The 19597-nt window shown below is 37.5% G+C and overlaps 1 protein-coding gene across 6 annotated transcripts in view; it reads right to left on the reverse strand.

Moving 5' to 3' along the window:
- Nucleotides 1–15315: 15315 nt before the first annotated feature.
- RABGEF1 (RAB guanine nucleotide exchange factor 1) overlaps nucleotides 15316–19597 on the reverse strand; it is a 69015-nt gene continuing 64733 nt past the window's right edge. For 5 of the 6 annotated variants that reach the window (XM_077908340.1, XM_077908344.1, XM_077908342.1 and 2 more), the window contains one exon: nucleotides 15316–17668. In XM_077908340.1, coding sequence (XP_077764466.1) covers nucleotides 17270–17668 — 399 coding nt within the window. In that variant the 3' untranslated portion in view covers nucleotides 15316–17269. The remainder of the gene's footprint in view (nucleotides 17669–19597) is intronic. The other variant, XM_077908341.1, reaches the window with a different exon arrangement.

Genomic DNA, 19597 nt, shown 5'->3' on the forward strand with positions numbered 1-19597 from the left:
ATTCTTTAAATGATTGGTAGAATTCACTAATGAAGCCATCTGGTCCTAGACTTTTGTTTGTTGGGGGGTTTTTAACTACTGATTTCATCTCCTTACTCATTATTGGTCTGCTTAGATTATTTTTTTATTTTTATTTATTTATGATAGTCACACAGAGAGAGAGAGAGAGACAGAGACATAAGCAGAGGGAGAAGCAGGCTCCATGCCCCGGGAGCCCGATGTGGGATTCGATCCCGGGTCTCCAGGATCCAAAGGCAGGCGCCAAACTGCTGTGCCACCCAGGGACCTTGGTCTGCTTAGATTGTATATTTCTTCATGATTTAGTCATGGTAGGTTGTGTGTTTCAAGGAATTTATTCTAGGTTATTCAATTTGTTGACATGCAATTGTTCATAGAAGTCTCATAATCCATTGCATTTCTTTTTTTTTAAGATTTATTTGAGAGAGAGAGAACACAAGCAGGGAGAAGGGGCAGAGAGAGAGAGAAGCAGATCCTCTGCTGAACAGGAAGCACAATGCAGGGCTCAAACCCAGGACCCCAGGACCATGACCTGACCCAAAGGTGGAGCCTTAATCAACTGAGCCACCCAGGCACCCCAATCCCTTGCATTTCTGTGGTATCAATTGTAATTTTTTTATTTGATTTTATTTGAATTTTCTCCCTTTTTGTCCTAAATCAGCTAAAGATTTATCAATATTGTTGATCTTTTCAAAAAGCTCTTAGTTTCACTGATCTTTTCTATTGTTTTTCTGGTCTCTATTTTATTTCTGTTCTGATCTTCCTTTGTTATTTTCTTCCTTCTGCAAATTTTGGGCTTAGTTACTTTCCTAGTTCTTTGAAGTTTAAAATTAGGTTGTTAATTTGAGATCTTTCTATTATCTTAATGTAGGCATTTATCACTATAAACTTCCCTCTTAGAACTGTTTTTTGCTGTATCCCTTAAGTACTAGTATGTCTTTATAGCAAATATTTTCTTTTTTTAAGATTTTATTTATTTATTCATGACAGACACAGAGAGAGAGAGAGAGAGAAAGAGGCAGAGACACAGGCAGAGGGAGAAGCAGGCTCCACGCAGGGAGCCCGACACGGGACTCGATCCCGGGTCTCCAGGATCACACCGTGGGCCGAAGGCAGCGCTAAACCACTGGGCCACCAGGGCTGCCCAATATTTTGTTTCCTTATTGATTTTTCTGCCTAAATGAATCTATCATTGATGTAGGTGGGATGTTAAAGTCCCTTACTATTACTGTCAGTTTCTCCCTTTATGTCTGTTAATAATTGTTTTATGTATTTAGGTGTTCTTATGGTAGGTGTATAGACATTTAAAACTGTTACATCATCTTGTTGATCTACTTATCATTGTGTAATGCCGTTCTTTGTCTCTTGTTACAGTCTTTGTCTTAAAGTCTATTTTGTCTGGCGTAAGTATTACGACGCTGGCTAATTTTTTTTTCACTTCTGTTTGCATGGAATATTTTTCTCTGTCCTTTCTCTTTTTGTCTGTATGTGTTCTTACATCTGAAATGAGTCTCTTATAGGCAGCATATAGATGGACTTTTTTTTTTATCCATTCTGTCACTCTTTATTTTTTGCATATCTATTACATATTTTTGGTTTATGATTTCCATGAGCTTCATATATAACATCCTACTTCTAATTATGGCCTCTTGTTTTCCATTTACAGAAGTCCCTTTAACATTTCGCACAAGGGGGCAGCCCCGGTGGCGCAGCGGTTTAGCGCCGCCTGCAGCCCAGGGCGTGATCTAGAGACCCGGGATTGAGTCCCACGTCAGGCTCCCTGCATGGAGCCTGCTTCTCCCTCTGCCTGTGTCTCTGCCTCTCTCTCTCTCTCTCTCTCTCTCTTTCTGCATCTCTATGAATAAATAAATAAAATCTTTAAAAAAATACTCTTAAAAAAAACATTTCGCACAAGGCTGGTTTAATGGTGATGAACTCCTTTGGGAAATTCTGTCTCCTTCAGCTCTGAAATAATAAGCTTGCCAGGTAGAGTATTCTTGATTCCAGGTTTTTTTCCTTTTGTCACTTTAAATATAGCATGCCATTTTCTTCTGGCCTGAAAATTTTCTACTGAAAAACTAGCTGATAGCTCAGTTTCCCCTGTACATAACTAGTTGCTTCTCACTTGCATATTTTAAAATTTTCTCTTCATCTTTAATCTTTGACATTTTAATTACTGTGTATCATGGTGTGACCCCCTTGGAGTCCTTGGAGTCCTCTTGTTTGGAACTCTCTGTGCTTCCAGAATCTGGATGTCTCTTTCTCTTGCCAAGTTAGAGAAGTTTTCAGATGTTATTTCTTCAAATAAGTTTTCTGTCTCTTTCTTTCTGTCTTCTCCTTCTGTGAACCCTATAATGCAAATGTTTGTTTAACTTGATGTTATTCAAGAGATGCTATAACCTATCCTCATTTTAAAATTCTTCTTTCCTCCTGGTTGTCCAGCTGAATTCTTTCCATCACTCTGCCTTCCAGATCACTGATCTGTTCTTCTGCATTCTCTATTCTACTGATTTCCTTAGTATTTTTCATTTCAGTTATTGTATTCTTCAACTCTGATCAGTTCCTTTTCATATTTTCTATATCTTTGTTGAAGTTCTCACTGAGGGGATCCCTGGGTGGCGCAGCGGTTTGGCGCCTGCCTTTGGCCCAGGGCGTGATCTTGGAGACCCGGGATCGAATCCCACATCGGGCTCCCGGTGCATGGAGCCTGCTTCTCCCTCTGCCTATGTCTCTGCCTCTCTCTCTTTCTCTCTCTCTGTGAATATCATAAATAAATAAAAATTAAAAAAAAAAAAAAAGAAGTTCTCACTGAGTTCATCCACTCTTCTTCTCTTCAGTCTGATGAGGATCCTTCTGACCATTACTTTGAACTCTTTATCAGGTAGATTGCTTATCTGTTTCACTTAATTCTTTTTCTGAGTTTCTTGTCTTCTTTTGTTTGCAGCATATTCCTGTCTTCTCATTTCGCTTGACTTTCTGTGTTTGTTTCTCTGAATTAGGTGAAACAGTACTTCACCTAAACTTGAAGTATGATTAGTCCCAGTATAGATTGTGTGTGCCTGGTGACTTGGCCTGGCTGGCTGGCTACGTAGGTGGTATGGACTAGGAGTCCTGTGGTGCTGAGTTTACTTCTATGTGAATTTGTTTAAAAAATATTATGACTTCTCCGTTGGGAATCCATTGGTTGTTTGGGAGTGAGTAGTTTACTTTTCTTTCTTTTTTTTTTTTTATTTATGATAGGCACACAGTGGGAGAGAGAGGCAGAGACATAGGCAGAGGGAGAAGCAGGCTCCATGCACTGAGAGCCCGACGTGGGATTCGATCCCGGGTCTCCAGGATCGCGCCCTGGGCCAAAGGCAGGCGCTAAACCGCTGCGCCACCCAGGGATCCCTGCTTTTCATATATTTGTGAATTTTTCAGGTTTCCCCCTGTTGCTGACTTCAAGTTTCATATCATTGTTGTTAGAAAAGATACTTGGTATAATTTCAGCATTTTTAAGTTTGCTAAAATTTATTTTGTGGTCTAACATGATCTATCCCAGACAATGTTCCACACATGCTTGAGAGGAATGTGTATTTTGCTGCTGTTGGGTGAAATGTTTTGTATATATCAGTGGAGCCCATTTGGTTTATTTACGTTTGTTTGTTTGTTTGTTTGTTTATTTAATTTATTTATTTATGATAGACATAGCAAGAGAGAGAGAGAGAGAGGCAGAGACACAGGCAGAGGGATAAGCAGGCTCCATGCCGGGACCCCAACTTGGGACCGATCCTGGGACTCTGGGATTGTGCCCCGGGCCAAAGGCAGGCGCCAAACTACTGAGCCACCCAGGGATTCCCCATTTGGTTTATTTTTTTTATTTTTTATTTTTTTAATTTTTATTTATTTATGATAGGCACATAGTGAGAGAGAGAGAGAGGCAGAGACACAGGCAGAGGGAGAAGCAGGCTCCATGCACTGAGAGCCCGACGTGGGATTCGATCCCGGGTCTCTAGGATCACGCCCTGGGCCAAAGGCAGGCGCCAAACCGCTGCGCCACACAGAGATTCCCCCCAATTTGGTTTAAATGTAGTTCGGATCCAATGTTTCCTTACTGATGTTCTATCTGGATGATCTATCCATTGTTGAAAGTGCATTCAAGTCCCCCACTATTGTTGCATTGTTGTCAATGTCTCCCTTCAAATCTGTTAGCATTTGCTTAATATACATAGGTGCTCTCATGGTGGATGCATATTGTAAATGTCTATTTACAATTGTAATATATTCATGTTGAGCTTACCCCTTTATCATTATATAATAACTTTCTTTGTTTTTTGTTTCTTAAAGTCTATTTTGTATGTTATAAATATAGCTACCTCTTCTCTATTTTGGTTTCTATTTCCATGGAGTGTCTTTTTCCATCCTTTCACTTTGAGTCTATGTGTATTCCTGGAGCTAAAGTGAGTCTTTTGTAGCCAGCATCTTCTTCTTTTTTTTTTCCCCCAGCATATTCTTTTTATCCAGAAAGCCATATGCCTTGAGGTGGGGAATATAATCCATTTACATTTAATAGTGTTATATTTAATTGGTGTTATTTATTTATTTTTTTAATTTATGATAGTCACACACACACACACACAGAGAGGCAGAGACACAGGCAGAGGGAGAAGCAGGCTCCATGCACGGGGAGCCCGACGTGGGATTCGATCCCAGGTCTCCAGGATTGCACCCTGGGCCAAAGGCAGGCGCTAAACTGCTGCGCCACCCAGGGATCCCTAATTGGTGTTATAAATGGAAAGAACTTCCCCAATTTAACCACCTTTATGGACTATGCATTCTACAAATGCATAAAGAAAACAGTTTAAGAACAACAAAAGGTAAAGGGAATACTTACATATATTTTATACTAGTTCTTTCACCATTTTGTATTTTTATGCGTGTCTCTTTAATCCACCAGGAATTGAATTTATGATAGTATGAGATGAAGCTCTAGTTTAATTATTTACCAAAAATTGGTAATACAGTAGAATACCATTGGGGAGTGGAACGCCATCACTTATAATAAGGTGAAGTGTACATATCAGTGGACTGGGAATTGTACATCTCCTCCCTCAGTCATTCTTATCTAGACTTAATTCTACCATTAAAACGTCTTAAAAGAAAAAGTCTTACCACTGAAGCTGGCTCTGTCCAAATGTGTTATCCCTGGGCACCTGTCATATCAAAAAGAAGCTTATAAACCATTGAAATAATGATATCCAGCATGATTAAACTTTTAATTTTCAAATACTCAAAGGAAGTTGGAAAAAATAGTAGAGAGACCTCCTGTACATACCTGCCTCCAATGGTAATACCATACATAAGTATAGTATAGTACCATACCAGAAAATCAATATTGGTATAATCTACAAAACTTATTCCCATTTCACCCTTTTAACATGCATTTATTTGGGTTTGCACACATATGCAGTTCTGTGCAATTTAATAGCATGTATATATTTGTATAACTATCACCAAAAACAAGATACAGCACAAAATCAAGAACTACCTTCACAAAACAACTCCCTCATGCTACCTTCCACCCCTGTCTCCAACCTCTAGTAACCACTGATCTTTTCTCCATGTCTATAATTTTATCATTTCAACAGTGTTATGTAAATGAAATCATATGATATGTAACTTTTGAGGTTGGATTTTTCACTCCAGTTGTTGCATGTATTAAGAGTTCTTCCTTTTTTGTTGCTTAGTAGTGTTCCATTGTATGTATGTACCACAGTCTAACCCATGAAAAAACATATGGAACATTGCTAGTTTGGAGTTATTCAAAATAATGCTGCTATTAACATTTGTGCACAGTTTTTGCCTGAACAAGAGTTTTCATGCCCAGGAGTACTATTGCTGGGTTGGATGGTAAGTAAATGTTTTTAAAGAAATTATCAGGGGGATCCCCAGGTGGCTCAGTGGTTTGGTGCCTGCCTTCGGCCCAGGGCGTGATCCCGGAGTCCCAGGATCGAGTCCTGCATCAGGTTCCCTGCACGGAGCCTGCTTCTCCCTCTGCCTGTGTCTCTGCCTCTCTCTCGCTCTGTGTGTGTGTGTGTGTCTCATGAATAAATAAAATCTTGAAAAAAAGACATTATCAAACTATTTTCTAGAGTGGCTATAGCATTCTATACTTTTTCTCTTCTTTTTCCATGTTTTTATTTTTTCCTTGGGTTCATTTTCCCTTTTATCAAGTGAAGTTCCTATTACTTCTCTTTTTTTATTTACATTTTTTAAAAACATGGTAAAGCACTCATAAAATTTACCATTTTAGCTATTTTTAAGTGCAAAATTCAGTGGCATTAATTATATTCACAATGTTATGCAATTATCACCATTACCCATTTCCTGAACTTTTCCATCCTCCTCAACAGAAACTCTGTACCATTAAACAATAACTCTGTATTCCTCTGCTCACTCCAGCCCTTGGTAACCCTTATTCTATTTTCTGTTTCTATATATTTGCCTATTCTAGTTACCTCATATAAGTGTAATTCTACAATATTTGACATTTGTCTCTGGTTATTTCACTTAGCATAATGTTTTCAAAGTTTATCTATGTATCATGTATCGGAATTTCATTCCTTTTTAAGCCTGAATAATATTTCACTGCATAGATAAAGCAAATTTATTTATTCATTCATCTCTTGATGGCCATTTGAGTTGTATCAACCCTTTAGCTATTGTGAATAATGCTCCTATAAGGATTAATGTGTAAATGTTGAAAACTAAATTGTGTTCCCACATAAATTTCTATGTTGAAGTCTTAACCCCTAGTACTTCAGAATGTGACTACATTTGGAGATAGGATCTTTACAATTCTAATTAACTGTAAATAAGTACATTCAGGTGGACCCTAATCTAGTATAACTGGTGTTTTATAAGAGGAGGGAATTTGGACATAGACATATACAGAAGGCAGATGATGTGAAGACACAGGAAGATGGCCATCCACAAACCAAGGAGAGGTCACCTACTGTCACTATAACCTCACATTTTTAACCTCCAGAACTGTGAGAAAATAAATTTCTGTGGTTTAAGCTACTCAGCTTTTGGTATTTGTTGTAATACAAATTAATTATTTTGTATAATACAAGTTATTTATAATTAACGATTAATACTACTAATAAAAATTAATACAGCAAGTATCTATTTGAATCCCTACTTTCAGTTCTTTTGGGTACTACATCTAGAAGTGGAATTCCTGGATCATATAATAATCCTGTGTTTAACTCTTTGAGGAACCACCAAAATGTTTCCCACAATGACAGCATCATTTTATATTCCCAAGAGCAATACACCAGGATTCCAAATTCACATCCTCATCACCACTTGCTTTCTGCCTTTCTGCCAATAGCCATCCTGATTGATGTGAAGTGGTACCTCACTGTGATTTTGATTTGCTTTTTTCTAATGACTACTAATGTTAAGCATCTTTTCATGTGCTTATGGGCATTTGTGTATTTTCTTTGGAGATGGCTATTCATTTGTCGATTTTTGAATTAGGTTGCTGTTTTTTTTTTTTTAATTTTTATTTATTTATGATAGTCACACACAGAGAGAGAGAGAGAGGCAGAGACATAGGCAGAGGGAGAAGCAGGCTCCATGCACCGGGAGCCCGACGTGGGACTCGATCCCAGGTCTCCAGGATCGCGCCCTGGGCCAAAGGCAGGCGCTAAACCGCTGCGCCACCCAGGGATCCCAGGTTGCTGTTTTTTTTAATTATTATTGTTGTTGTTGAGTTGTAGGAGTACTTTATATATATTTTGGATATCTAACCCTTATCAAGTATTTAATTTGCAACTATAATCTCTTGTAAAACAGTGATTTCTAGGGGCTTGGGAGAAGAAGGAATGGCAAGGTGATGGCCAAATTAAAATTTCAACTACACAACGTAAATAAGTTCTGGAGTTCTACTATTCAACATAGTGCCTATAGCTAACGATACTATATTATATATTTAAATTTTTCTGAGAGGGTAGAAACCACTCCCCAACACACACAAATACAAATTAATGATCATAATAAAGAGGGCAAGAGGAAACTTTGAGAAGTGATGGATATGTCTATGGCTTGGATATTGGTGATGTTTTCATAGATGTATAATTATCCTCAAGCTACATATTAAATATGTACAGCTTAAAAATTTTTCCCCTCCCATTCTGTGAGTTGTCTTTTTACTCTCGTTACTGTCCTTTGAAGCACAAAAGTTTTAAATTTGGGGACGCCTGGGTGGCTCAGGGGTTGAGCATCTGCCTTCAGCTCAGGGCCTGATCCGAGTCCCAGGATCAAGTCCCGCATCAGGCTTCCTGCATGGAGCCTGCTTCTCCCTCTGCCTGTGTCTCTGCCTCTCTCTCTCTCTCTCTCTCTCTCTCTCTGTGTGTGTGTGTGTGTGTCTCTCATGAATAAATAAAATCTTTTTTTAAAAAAGTTTTAAATTTTGATGAAGTCCAACTGATCCATTGTTTCTTTTGTCTTCTGTGCTTTTAGTGTCACACTCAAGAAATCACTGTCAAATTCAATGTCATGAGTATTTCCCTTTGTTTTCTTCTAAGTTTTAAAGTTTTAGCTCTTATGTTAAGTCTTTGATCCACTGAATTAATTGTTCATGGTGTGAGGTAAAGTCCAACTTCATTTTTTCACATGAGGATTTCTAGTTTTCCCAACACCGTTTATGGAAAAGATTGTCATTTGTCCCTCCGAATGGCTTTGTATAGATCTTCTATGTTTTTTTTTTCCCTCTATGGTTAAGTTTCTGTTCAAATCTTTAATCCATTCAGTCCAAAAACTGATTTTTTAAAAAAAGATTTTATTTATTTGACACAGAGAGAGAGCACACAAAGCAAGGGGAGAGGGAGAAGGAGAAGCAGTTTCCCCTGCTGAGCAGGGATGACTTGAGCCAAAGGGAGATGCTTAACAGACTGAGCCACTCAGGCATCCCTAAATTCTTTTTTAACTGTTGAGTTCACAGCATTTTTTAAAAAGATTTTATTTATTCACGAGAGACACAGAGAAAGAGAGACAGAGAGAGAGAGAGAGAGAGGCAGAGACACAGGCAGAGGGAGAAGCAGGCTCCATGCAAGGAGCCCCATGTGGGACTCAATTCTGGGACTCCAGGATCATAACCTGGGCTGAAGGCAGACGGTCAACCGCTGAGCCACCCAGGTGTCCCGATAGCATTCTTTTAATATCATGGATATCACTTGTTGGTTAGACATAATTTGCAAAATTTTTTTGCAGTCTCTGGCTTGTCCTTTCATTCTGTTAATAGGGCCTTTCATAGATGGATCATGCTTCTGGTGTAATGTCCAAGAAATTTTAGTGTAGTCCTGAGATTCCAAATATTTTCTTCTAAAAGCACTATATAAGTTATAATGTATAGTTAAGTGGTAGTCCTTCTACTCCTCCTCATTCTTCCTCTTCATCTTTTGCACTATGGATGTCCAATTGCTACAGCACCATGTGTTCAAAGTCTATCCTTCCATTGAATTGCCTTTACACCTCTGTAAAAAGTCAGTTGGAAAAAAAAGTCATTTGGTTATACTTGCTTGGGTCCGTTTTGTGTTCTTTATTCTCTCTCATTGATCTCTATCCCTCCACTAATACTGCACTGTCTTGATTATTGCAACTATATAGCAAATCTTATAATTGGATAGTGATTTCTTTCACTTTATTCTTTCAAATTCATTTTTAAAGATTTTATTTATTTGTTCATGAGAGACACAGAAGCAGAGACACAGGAAGAAGGAAAAGCAGGCTCTCTGCAGGGAGCCTGATGTGGGACTTGATCCTGGGACTATGGGATCACTCCCTGAGCCAAAGGCAGATGCTCAACCGTTGAGCCATCCAGGAGTCCTTCAAATTTGTTTTAGCTGTTATAATTTCTTCGCCCTTTTCTTTCTTTGCCTTTTCATATGAATTTTAGAATAAGTTCATGTATATCTACAAAAAATCTTACTGGGATCTTAATAGGAATTTCATTAAAGATATAGAATAGTTTGGGGAGAATTGATGTCTTTACTCTATTGAGTATTCCAACACAGTATGCTTCTCCATGTTTAGCTTTTTCATGATTTCTGCATCAGCATTTTGCAGTTTTCAGCATAGATGTCCAGAACATGGATTATTATACTTATATAACCTTAATAACATATTGGTTTTTGAGCGTTTGTAAATTGTATTTTATATTTGGTTTCCACCTGTTCGTTGTTGGCATTTTTTTGTTTCTACATAACTTTATTTTTAATTAAGTGCACCAAATGTTTAGCATACTTCACTGCAAAGTGCCTATTTACTTTCCACTTATATTTGTATTCTTTGCTGATATATTTATCTTTTTTTTGGCAAATATTTATTCTTCTTAACATTTTAACAAAATCACCAAGGGAACTTTAAGAAAACAAATAGAAAGCTGCCAAAATTTGTAAAGTGCATCATCTCTAAAGCACATCAACTTTAATAGTATCTTGAAGTAAAGGCAGAAATCTTCAATACCAAAACGCAGCCTGGAGGATTTGCCAGAAAACTTCAAGATGCTAGCAATGAGTTCCACAGCTGCCATTCTGACATTTTAAAGCTTTGTTGAAATATAATTCACCATAAGATCATTTTTTAAATTGTAAAATTCAGCATTTTAAATACATTCACAAAGTTGTGAAACCATTATCACTAATTCCAGAACATTTTTTGTCCCCACCAAAAGAAACCCTGTACCCATTAGCAGTCAACTCCCATTCCACCCCCGCCCCCCCGCCATGCCCTTGAGAACCACCAATATTTTCTGTCTCTATGGATTTGCCTATTCTGGACATTTCATATAAATGGAATCATATAATATGTGGTATTTTGTGTCTGGCTTCTTTCACTCAGCATTATGTTTTCAAAGTTAATTCATGGTCTAGAATGTGTCAATGTTTCACTCCATTTTACGGCCAAATAATATTCCATTGTATGCATACACTATTTTTATCTACTCATCACTTGATGATACGGGTTGTTTCCACATGATTTAATAGATTCAAAAAATCAAATTTATTTTAGGATAATTATCAATTCACATGCAGGAATAAGAAATAATAGAGATCCCATGTACTCTTTAAACCAGGTTTTTAAAAAAAAAAAAAAAAAAAAAAACACCAGGTTTTCCCAATCCCAAGGTAACATCTTGCATAACTATGGCATAATACTATATGCAGGAAATTTACACTGAAACAATACACTGATTGTATACAAATTTCACCAGTTTTAAATAGCATTTGTGGTTTCGTTCTAAGCAGTTTTATCATGTGCAAATGTGTATCATCACCACCACAGTCAAAATACAGAACTATTTTACACCAAAAGGATCCATCATGATGCTGCCTTATAACAACATTCAGCTCCTTCTCCACCCCATCCTGAACCCCTGTAATCCAATTTGTTCTCCACCCCTATAATTATCATTTTAAGAATATTTAATTTTGATATAAATTGTTAAAATTATTATGGAACAAAAATAAATGGAATCATACAGTATGCAATCTTTTCAGATTGAATTTTTCCACTCAATATATATCCCTTGAGACCCATCCAAGCAGCTTTACAAATAGTTCATTCCTTATTTATTGAGTAGTAGTATTCCATTGAATGAATGTACCACAGTTTGTTTAACCATTCACCTGTTGAAAGATATTTGGTTTCCAGTTTGGAGCTATCATGAATAAAGGTGCTATGAGCATTTGTGTACATGCTTCTGTGAGAACATAAGCTTTCATTTCTCTGGGACAAATTCCCAACAATGCAATTGGTGAGTTGTGTGATAATGACATACTTAGTTTTAGGAAGTTGCCAAAATATTTTCCAGAGTAGGTATGTTAGATTTCCATCAGGATTGTACAAGTGATCCACTTTCTCCACATCCTTGTCATCATTTCCTTCTGCCCTCCGTGGTTTCTAATGACAAATCCAGTATCATTCAAATCATTGCTCTATCATAGGTAATGTATCCTTGCTAACTACTTTAAAGTTTTTGTTTTTAATTTTGAGAAGTTTGTAAAACACGTTTTTGCATGGATTTCTTTGTGCTTATCCTGTTTGGAGATCACCCAGCTTCTTGAATCTATAGGTTTACTATACCTGTGGCCAAATTTGGTAAACTTTCAGCTGCTATTGATTTTAACAAAGTTTTACCCTTTTTTCTTCCCTCCTTCTAGGACTCTAATTACAAGAATGCCAGATCTTTTATTATTATTGTTCCAGAGGTCCCTGAGGCTATATTCATTTTTAAAATTTCAGCCTTTTTTCAGTCTATTATCAGACTGGATAATTTCTATTGATCTGTCTTCAGTTCAGATTCATTCCTGTCATTTCCATTCTTATATGAAGGCCATCAGTGATATATTTTTTTAAAATTTCAGTTATTGTAGTTTTCAGTTCTAATATTTCTATTTGATTCTTTCCCATATCTTTATTTTGCTGGGACTTTCTACTTTTTCATTTGTTTCAAGCATGTTCATCTCTGCCCATCAATGCATTCTTATGATGGTGTCTTAAAATTTCTCATTAGACAATTCCAAAATATATGTCATCTTGAATAGAAGTGGTGTAAGCAGGCATCTTTGTCTTGCTCCAGGTCTTACAGGAAAAGCTTTCAGTCTTCCACCATTGATATGTTAGCAGTGAATTTTCATATATGCCTTTTATTATAGTGTAGTTTCCATTATTTTTTTTCAAGAAGGGTAGTTTTGTTAAATGCTTTTTCTGCTTCAGTTGAGATGACTGTATGATGTTAGATACCTTTATTCTGTTAATCTATTGCATTGATTAGTTTTGTATGTTGAACCATGTTTTTTTGCCTTCCAGGAATCAATCACACTTGATTGTCGTGGTGTATAATCCCTTTAATGTGTTGTTGAACTTGGTTTGCTAATATTTTATTGAGAATTTTTGCGCCTGTAGGCATCAGGGAAATTGGTCTGTAGATTTCTTTCCTCATAATGTCCTTATCTCACTTTGGTATCAAGGCAATGATGGTCTCATAAGAAGTATTCCCTCCTTGATTTTAAGAGAGCTTGACAAAGGTTGAGATTCATTCTTTAAATGGTAGAATTCACCAATGAAGCCATTTGATCCCAGGCCAAAAGACTGATATTAAAATTGTATTTTTTTCCTACAGTTAGTAGCTATAATTTTACTGTGAAGAAGGTTTTCCATCAATTGGGTGTCAACTATAGCTCTTCCTCAAAATAGGCTGATATAATGGTAACCTCCAATATATGGAGGTTTTTAAAATTTATTCAATATTATTCACAATTACACTTCATGGTTTTTTATTCAAACTGTCCCCAAATTGGCCACTGAGAACTCTTTCAAGCTGACTCCTATGTCCTACTGAGATATGCCCATTAGCCTTAAAGTACTTTCTTGCTTGCTTTAGGACCAAAAAAAAAATGTTTTGCACTCCTTATTTTTTAACTTACCTAGCCCTGGATTTACCCTTTTCTCCATGGAACATGCTCAATAAAGGATGAATGAAGCTCATCCCCAGCCCCCAAATGGCCAAGATGCAGCTTTCAGCTCGCTAAACATCTGCTGCACCAACATGTCTTGGTCCAATGCCCCAAGCATACACACGCAGCTCTGACCATTCCTGAGTGTCCAGGTCCTGGCTAGAGTGGTCATAGAGTGGAAGTGCTAAAACTAAGATCTCATAGTGGAGGATGGGGAGAAGTGAGATTATGCATAAACCAAGGTTCTAAGCCCCATTGTTACCTACTCCATTGTCCCATCAGATTTCACTTAAAAAACACAAATTCAGTGATAAAATTATTAAGAATTTCCAAGATGGCAGCGATCCTGGGTGGCTCAGTTGGTTAAGCATCTGCCTGGGATTGAGACCTGCATCAGGCTTCTTGCTCAGCAAGGTGTCTGCTCCTCCCTCTCCCTTTGCCCCTCCCCCTCACTCATGCTCTTTCTCAACTCAACCAATCAATCTTTAAAAAAAAAAAAAAAGAATTTCCAAGATAACAGAGACAGAACATTAAAGCCCAAGTGTAGGGAACTTTTGAACACAGGCCCTGCATATATGTCTATTTTTTTTGTTTCTCAGGTTTATATTTTTTCCATATAAATCCTAAAAGCTCTTGCTACTTGATTTATAGGTTTCTATAGCAGATAAAATTTCCCATTATATTTGCTAACTGGCTAGTAATGAGATACAGAGAAGTCATTTTGTATAGTTACTTTTGATGGCTATTCCTAGCATTTCCTATCTCACCATTTTAGTGAGATTTAAGTTTTCAATATCAGTTCTCTTGGTTTTTCTACATAGAAGAATCACCTATACATAACAGCTATCACTTGAGCACTTAGCATTGTTAGGTACTACTGCAAGTCATTTAATCCTCATGAGCCCTTGAAGCAGGCACAATTATTATCCCCAATTCACAGATTAGGGATGTGAAACACGAGAGACTTGCCCAAGGCCAAAGAGCTAATAAATATCTAAGTGGAAGCCAAAACTCAAAACCAATGCCAAGCCTCTTAGCTTGAGTTCATTCCTCAACCATGAATGAGGCTAGAACATCCCTATATTGATTAGATTAAGCCCCTTTGCCTGGGTGGCTCAGTCAGTTTAAGCATCTGTCTTTGGCTCAGGGCCTGATTCCAGGGTCCTGGGATCAAGCCACATGTCCTGCTCCCTGCTGAGCAGGAAGTCCACTTCTCCCTCTTCCCTGTCACCCTCTTTTCCTCATGCTCTCTCAAATAAATATAGTCTTAAGTAAAAAAAAAGATTAAGACCGTTTTAGTTCTCTTTTAAGACTGAGTACTTGCGGTAAAACTTTCAGAACAATGGGAATATTAGTGACAGCAAACATCCTTCTCTTGTTCATAATTTTAACTGGAATGTCACTAATGTTTCCTTTTTTGGAATGGTAATGGTAATAATGATGGTTGTGACTTAAATAGGAAAATTCTATAACATGACAATATTAGTAATGAATATTTTCCTAAGATAAAAAACTAAAAATCTAGCTGGAAGAGGGATGGATCATGAAGTCTTATTAATATGGACTTCTGTTCCAAAAGTTTATTCCAGTTATATTTATAGTACATAAAATAGCAATATATTCTTGTTGAGAAGACAGAAACTGGCCACACACAGTATTGAAGCTGACTTAAGAGAAATATAAGCCTCTACCTAAGGCAAGAGTTCATATTTAAAGAATTCAATTAATATGAGATATACAAAGAAATCAATTCAACAACTTAACGATATGTAAGAAATCAAAAGAAGACAGCTTTTATGGGAGGCCGATATGCACGTTTTATTTAACAAATATAGTGTACAATGACTAAAAGAACTGTATATTCCCAGGAGAATTAAGAGTGTGTATACCTGGATTAGCACCTAGAAAGTACATAGAAAAGAACAAAGGAACAAGGGGACCGTCTTCTACAGAAATCGCTTGGGCCTGGGTTTTTAAGTGCAGATTCTCACAGGCATTTGATAGTAACTCACTAGACTCCATGTGAGCTCAGTGATCAGTGACTTAGTTAACTGCTTCACATCTTCAGTGCTTTATGACAACAGGTGTGTTAACCTGATGGATCTTACATGTAAATTTAAGTATAGGATAAAGTTTTATACTCACCCTAGATTTATTCCAAAATACTGCACCAGAAGTTTGTGGTACCCTATTAGGAAGATATTGGGAAAGCAAAGAAACCTTAACTACTTGCGTGATGTGACCTTTTTTCAGAATGGTGCCCTAGAAATTACTCACAAAGTCACAGGTGCACTGGTAATGTGTAGAAATCAGTGACTGGACGGAGGATCATACATGGCATATTTAAGTTATGAAGGGTTCCTTTAGGATTAGAAAAGGTTCCACACTGCCAGTGGCTGTAAAATCTCAATGAATATCGGTTAACTGTACTGTGCATTTAATGCAATATTCTTTGGTTACATTATATTAACCACCAGGAGGATAATTTCCTCACTTAAGAAACAGATCAGTGGTTCTTAACTGGGGATGATTTTGCCACCCTCCCACTCCCAGAAACATTTGGCAATGTCTGGAGATATTCTTTCACAACTGTGGGGGGTGCCACTAGTGTCTAGGGGGTAAAGAAGCCAAGAATACTGCTAAGTATCCTACAATGCACAGGGAAGCCCCCATAACAAAAAATCCTCAGCCCCCGAATGTCAGTAGTATTGAGGTTGAGAAACTCTGAAATAAGTTTATATGACATGTGTCTGGGTTGTCCGTCAAGTCAAAAATATGCTACAGAGGCAGAAAGGCACCTGTGCACGTGAGGGGTCTGAGAGACAACTCCCCCCCCCGCCCCCCCAAAAAAAATGGCTCTCATCGGTGGAGTCCTATTCATTCCTTTCTTCTGATCCAGACCCAGGACCAGCTCCTTTACAAAGAACTCTATATAGATTTCCTGAATGAGTGGAGGAAAAAGGTGCAAGAAGCATGGTTCAAAGTCTTCAAATGACTATCCTGAATAGTAACTTTATGTGACCTAAAAATTATTCTGAACCTCAATGGTGTCACAGTCTCTGACTGTACAGAACCTAAATCAAGACTAACATATTGTTAAAGATGGAGGCAACATTTTAAGGGAAGTATGTCTAAACACTTCTAGATTCATTTAAGTGGGGCAAACCAAATAAAATGGAGTTAAAGGCAAACATTCAATATACTTCATTTTAAACTAAACAAATTAACACATGAAATGCCATGCACAGCAGACACCATTCCTTTTTTTGTTTTACATATTTACAATTTTACATATTTACTTATCAATATATCTTCTATCTTTTACAATTATAAAATTATTTCAAAGTGTAGAATAGTGGTACCATTGAATTCCCTTAAACATATATTTTGTAGCATTCATTTGTTTTATCCTTTAAAGGCAATTATTTACCCAAATCCAAACCACAGTGAATGCCACAGAGGAAGCACATAGGAAAATCATGGAGAAAAAAATAGATTTAGACAAAACTTTCAATAAACCTGAAATGAATCTATTTCAGTTAACTCAAATAAATAGTATTTTATTATTTACTATGCTTCCCCTGCCAGGAAAAACAAAACAAACAAAACAATCCCCACAAACTGTACCTTTAAAAATGCTCTGACATTTATAAGCAATTAAGTTATAGTCTAGATCCCAATCATGGACTATAATAAGGGCTAGCTACAATTTAGGCTCAAATAAATACTATCCACGTAAATTTTTATCATCCTGCATAAACTTGAGGTTGCAATGGTGGAGGAAGTTTATCGTTTTCAACATTTTCAGAGTCAATAGCTGCTAAAGATTGATTTGGGGGCTTAATTTCAAGCGGGTATTTCTCAACAATGTCTTGTACCTCTTTTGCAATTCCATCCGTCCATTCTATTAGGTCTTTTTCAAGTTTTTTTGCTTCACTCATGATCCTTTCTTGCCGTTCATTCAACTGAGACAGAAGATCCAAGTTCTTATACATTTGCTTAACCCCTAAGCAGGCATCAGGAGACCAATTCTCAGATTCTTGCTTCCTGGGAGAAGTCTGGCCAGACATGTATCGATCAAAATCTTCTTGACTTAAATTCAAAGACTGAGCATCTAATTTCTCAATGAAAGCCACAGCACAGCACTACAAAAAAAACCAGAATGTTATTTACTATAGTTATATGAGGAAAGCTACAAATATTCAAATATATATATTTAAATCCTTTTATTATGGTGAATTTAAAATGGAATCAAAAGTAGACGAAACAGTCTAATGACCCACACTGGACTTCAGCTTCAAAAATTATCAACTCATAGCCAATCATGTTTCCTTTATAATCTCATCTGAAACAATACATTTCTTCCTTAAAAAAAAAAAAAAAAGAAAAGCCAAATTGCCAATTGCCATTGAGTCTGTCTAAAATTCAGTCCTCTCCTTGGGCTATTCAAAGGTCCAGGGATCTTGTACAGAGTGAAATACTAGAGAAGGCACCTTAGGTGTTTGTTATACATGGGCTACTACAGAACTTCATGTGGACAAAAAATGAATTATTCCTCAACCTTGGAGGCTCTTTGTGTCCCTGACACGTTGCAAGGAAGAGGAATCACTGCTGTGGCCAGGAACTCTGGGGAACATGTGCCATACGGCCATTCTTTCTCAAGGTCTAGCCCACCCCACAGTGCTCACTCAAGGCATGGTAGCTACTGGGCGCATTTTCCGGGACCAGTGTGGCACACAAACTTCTGGTCCTTGGGGGACTTTTGGTCCTTTAACATCAAATAGTTTAAAGAATAAACTCTGAAATCAGGCAACCTGAGTTGTCACCTCTGTCACATGACAGCCTAAGAGTTTGTGAACCTAGGAAAGTTACCTATGCTCTCTGAGGTTTCTGCATCTGTAAAACAGGAAATACCATCCAGATTTCTAGTGAGAATTCAACAGCCCAGCACATGCAACATGCTTATTAGCTCACAGGTCAGCAACAGGCAATGAATAAATGGGAGCAATTATTAGTAAAGAAATCCTGGGGCAAATGCTCAGTTGAACAAACAGACACCTGTTAGCTATACTTTCTTATACTGGTTTAATCTTTCTACAAGGAAGATAGGTTTTCATGTTTTTATTTTTTATTTATTCATTTTTATCTGTATTTTTTAAGTAATCTCCATACCCAACATGGAGCTCAAACCCATAACCCCGAGATCAAGAGTTCACATATTCCATTGACTGAGGCAACCAGCTGCCCCTCACATTAAAAAAAAAAAAAAAAAAAAAAAGTGCATTTTCACAAGGCATGCAATATAAACAGAGGAAAACAGGCAGCTCTCAGAATTTCTTCTGAGAAACTCATTCCCAGGATCCTTCATTATTGCTCAAAAAAAGTGAATCACTTTAAGGAATATATTTTTTTTTTTAATTTTTATTTATTTATGATAGTCACAGAGAGAGAGAGAGAGAGAGGCAGAGACATAGGCAGAGGGAGAAGCAGGCTCCATGCACCGGGAGCCTGATGTGGGATTCGATCCCGGGTCTCCAGGATCGCGCCCTGGGCCAAAGGCAGGCGCCAAACCGCTGCGCCACCCAGGGATCCCCACTTTAAGGAATATTTAGCAAATCTACTACACCTGACTGACCCTTCCACACAGGCTTGCACTGTGTCTATGGAGGTGTTGCAGAGGAGGAATCTAAGATGATTCTAACATTCCTGGCATGGATATATGCTATTGCCACAAGTGGAAAGAGTACATATCAGAAAAGAGAAAATCATTTGATGGGGAAACAGTTTCAGTTTTGAACAAATTAAATTTGAGGCATAATAAATAACTGGAAGTGGAGTTCAGTCTGATGGCAAAACAGGTGACACAAGCCTGTATATCATCACTGTACAGGTGACAGCAGAGCTGAGACCAGAGGAGACAGCCTAGGGAGAGAAATGCAGAGGACAGAACCCTAGGGAATAACACAATTCAAGAGGAAGTAGAGGACATAAAGCCTACAAAGAGACAAGGAAGGAGTAGAATTGTGAAATCCAAAAGACATAGGAAGTTCTAGAACAAAGGAGTTATCAAAAGT

This window comes from Canis aureus, chromosome 8 (assembly GCF_053574225.1).
Source record: "Canis aureus isolate CA01 chromosome 8, VMU_Caureus_v.1.0, whole genome shotgun sequence".
In the NCBI taxonomy this organism is placed as follows: domain Eukaryota; kingdom Metazoa; phylum Chordata; class Mammalia; order Carnivora; family Canidae; genus Canis; species Canis aureus.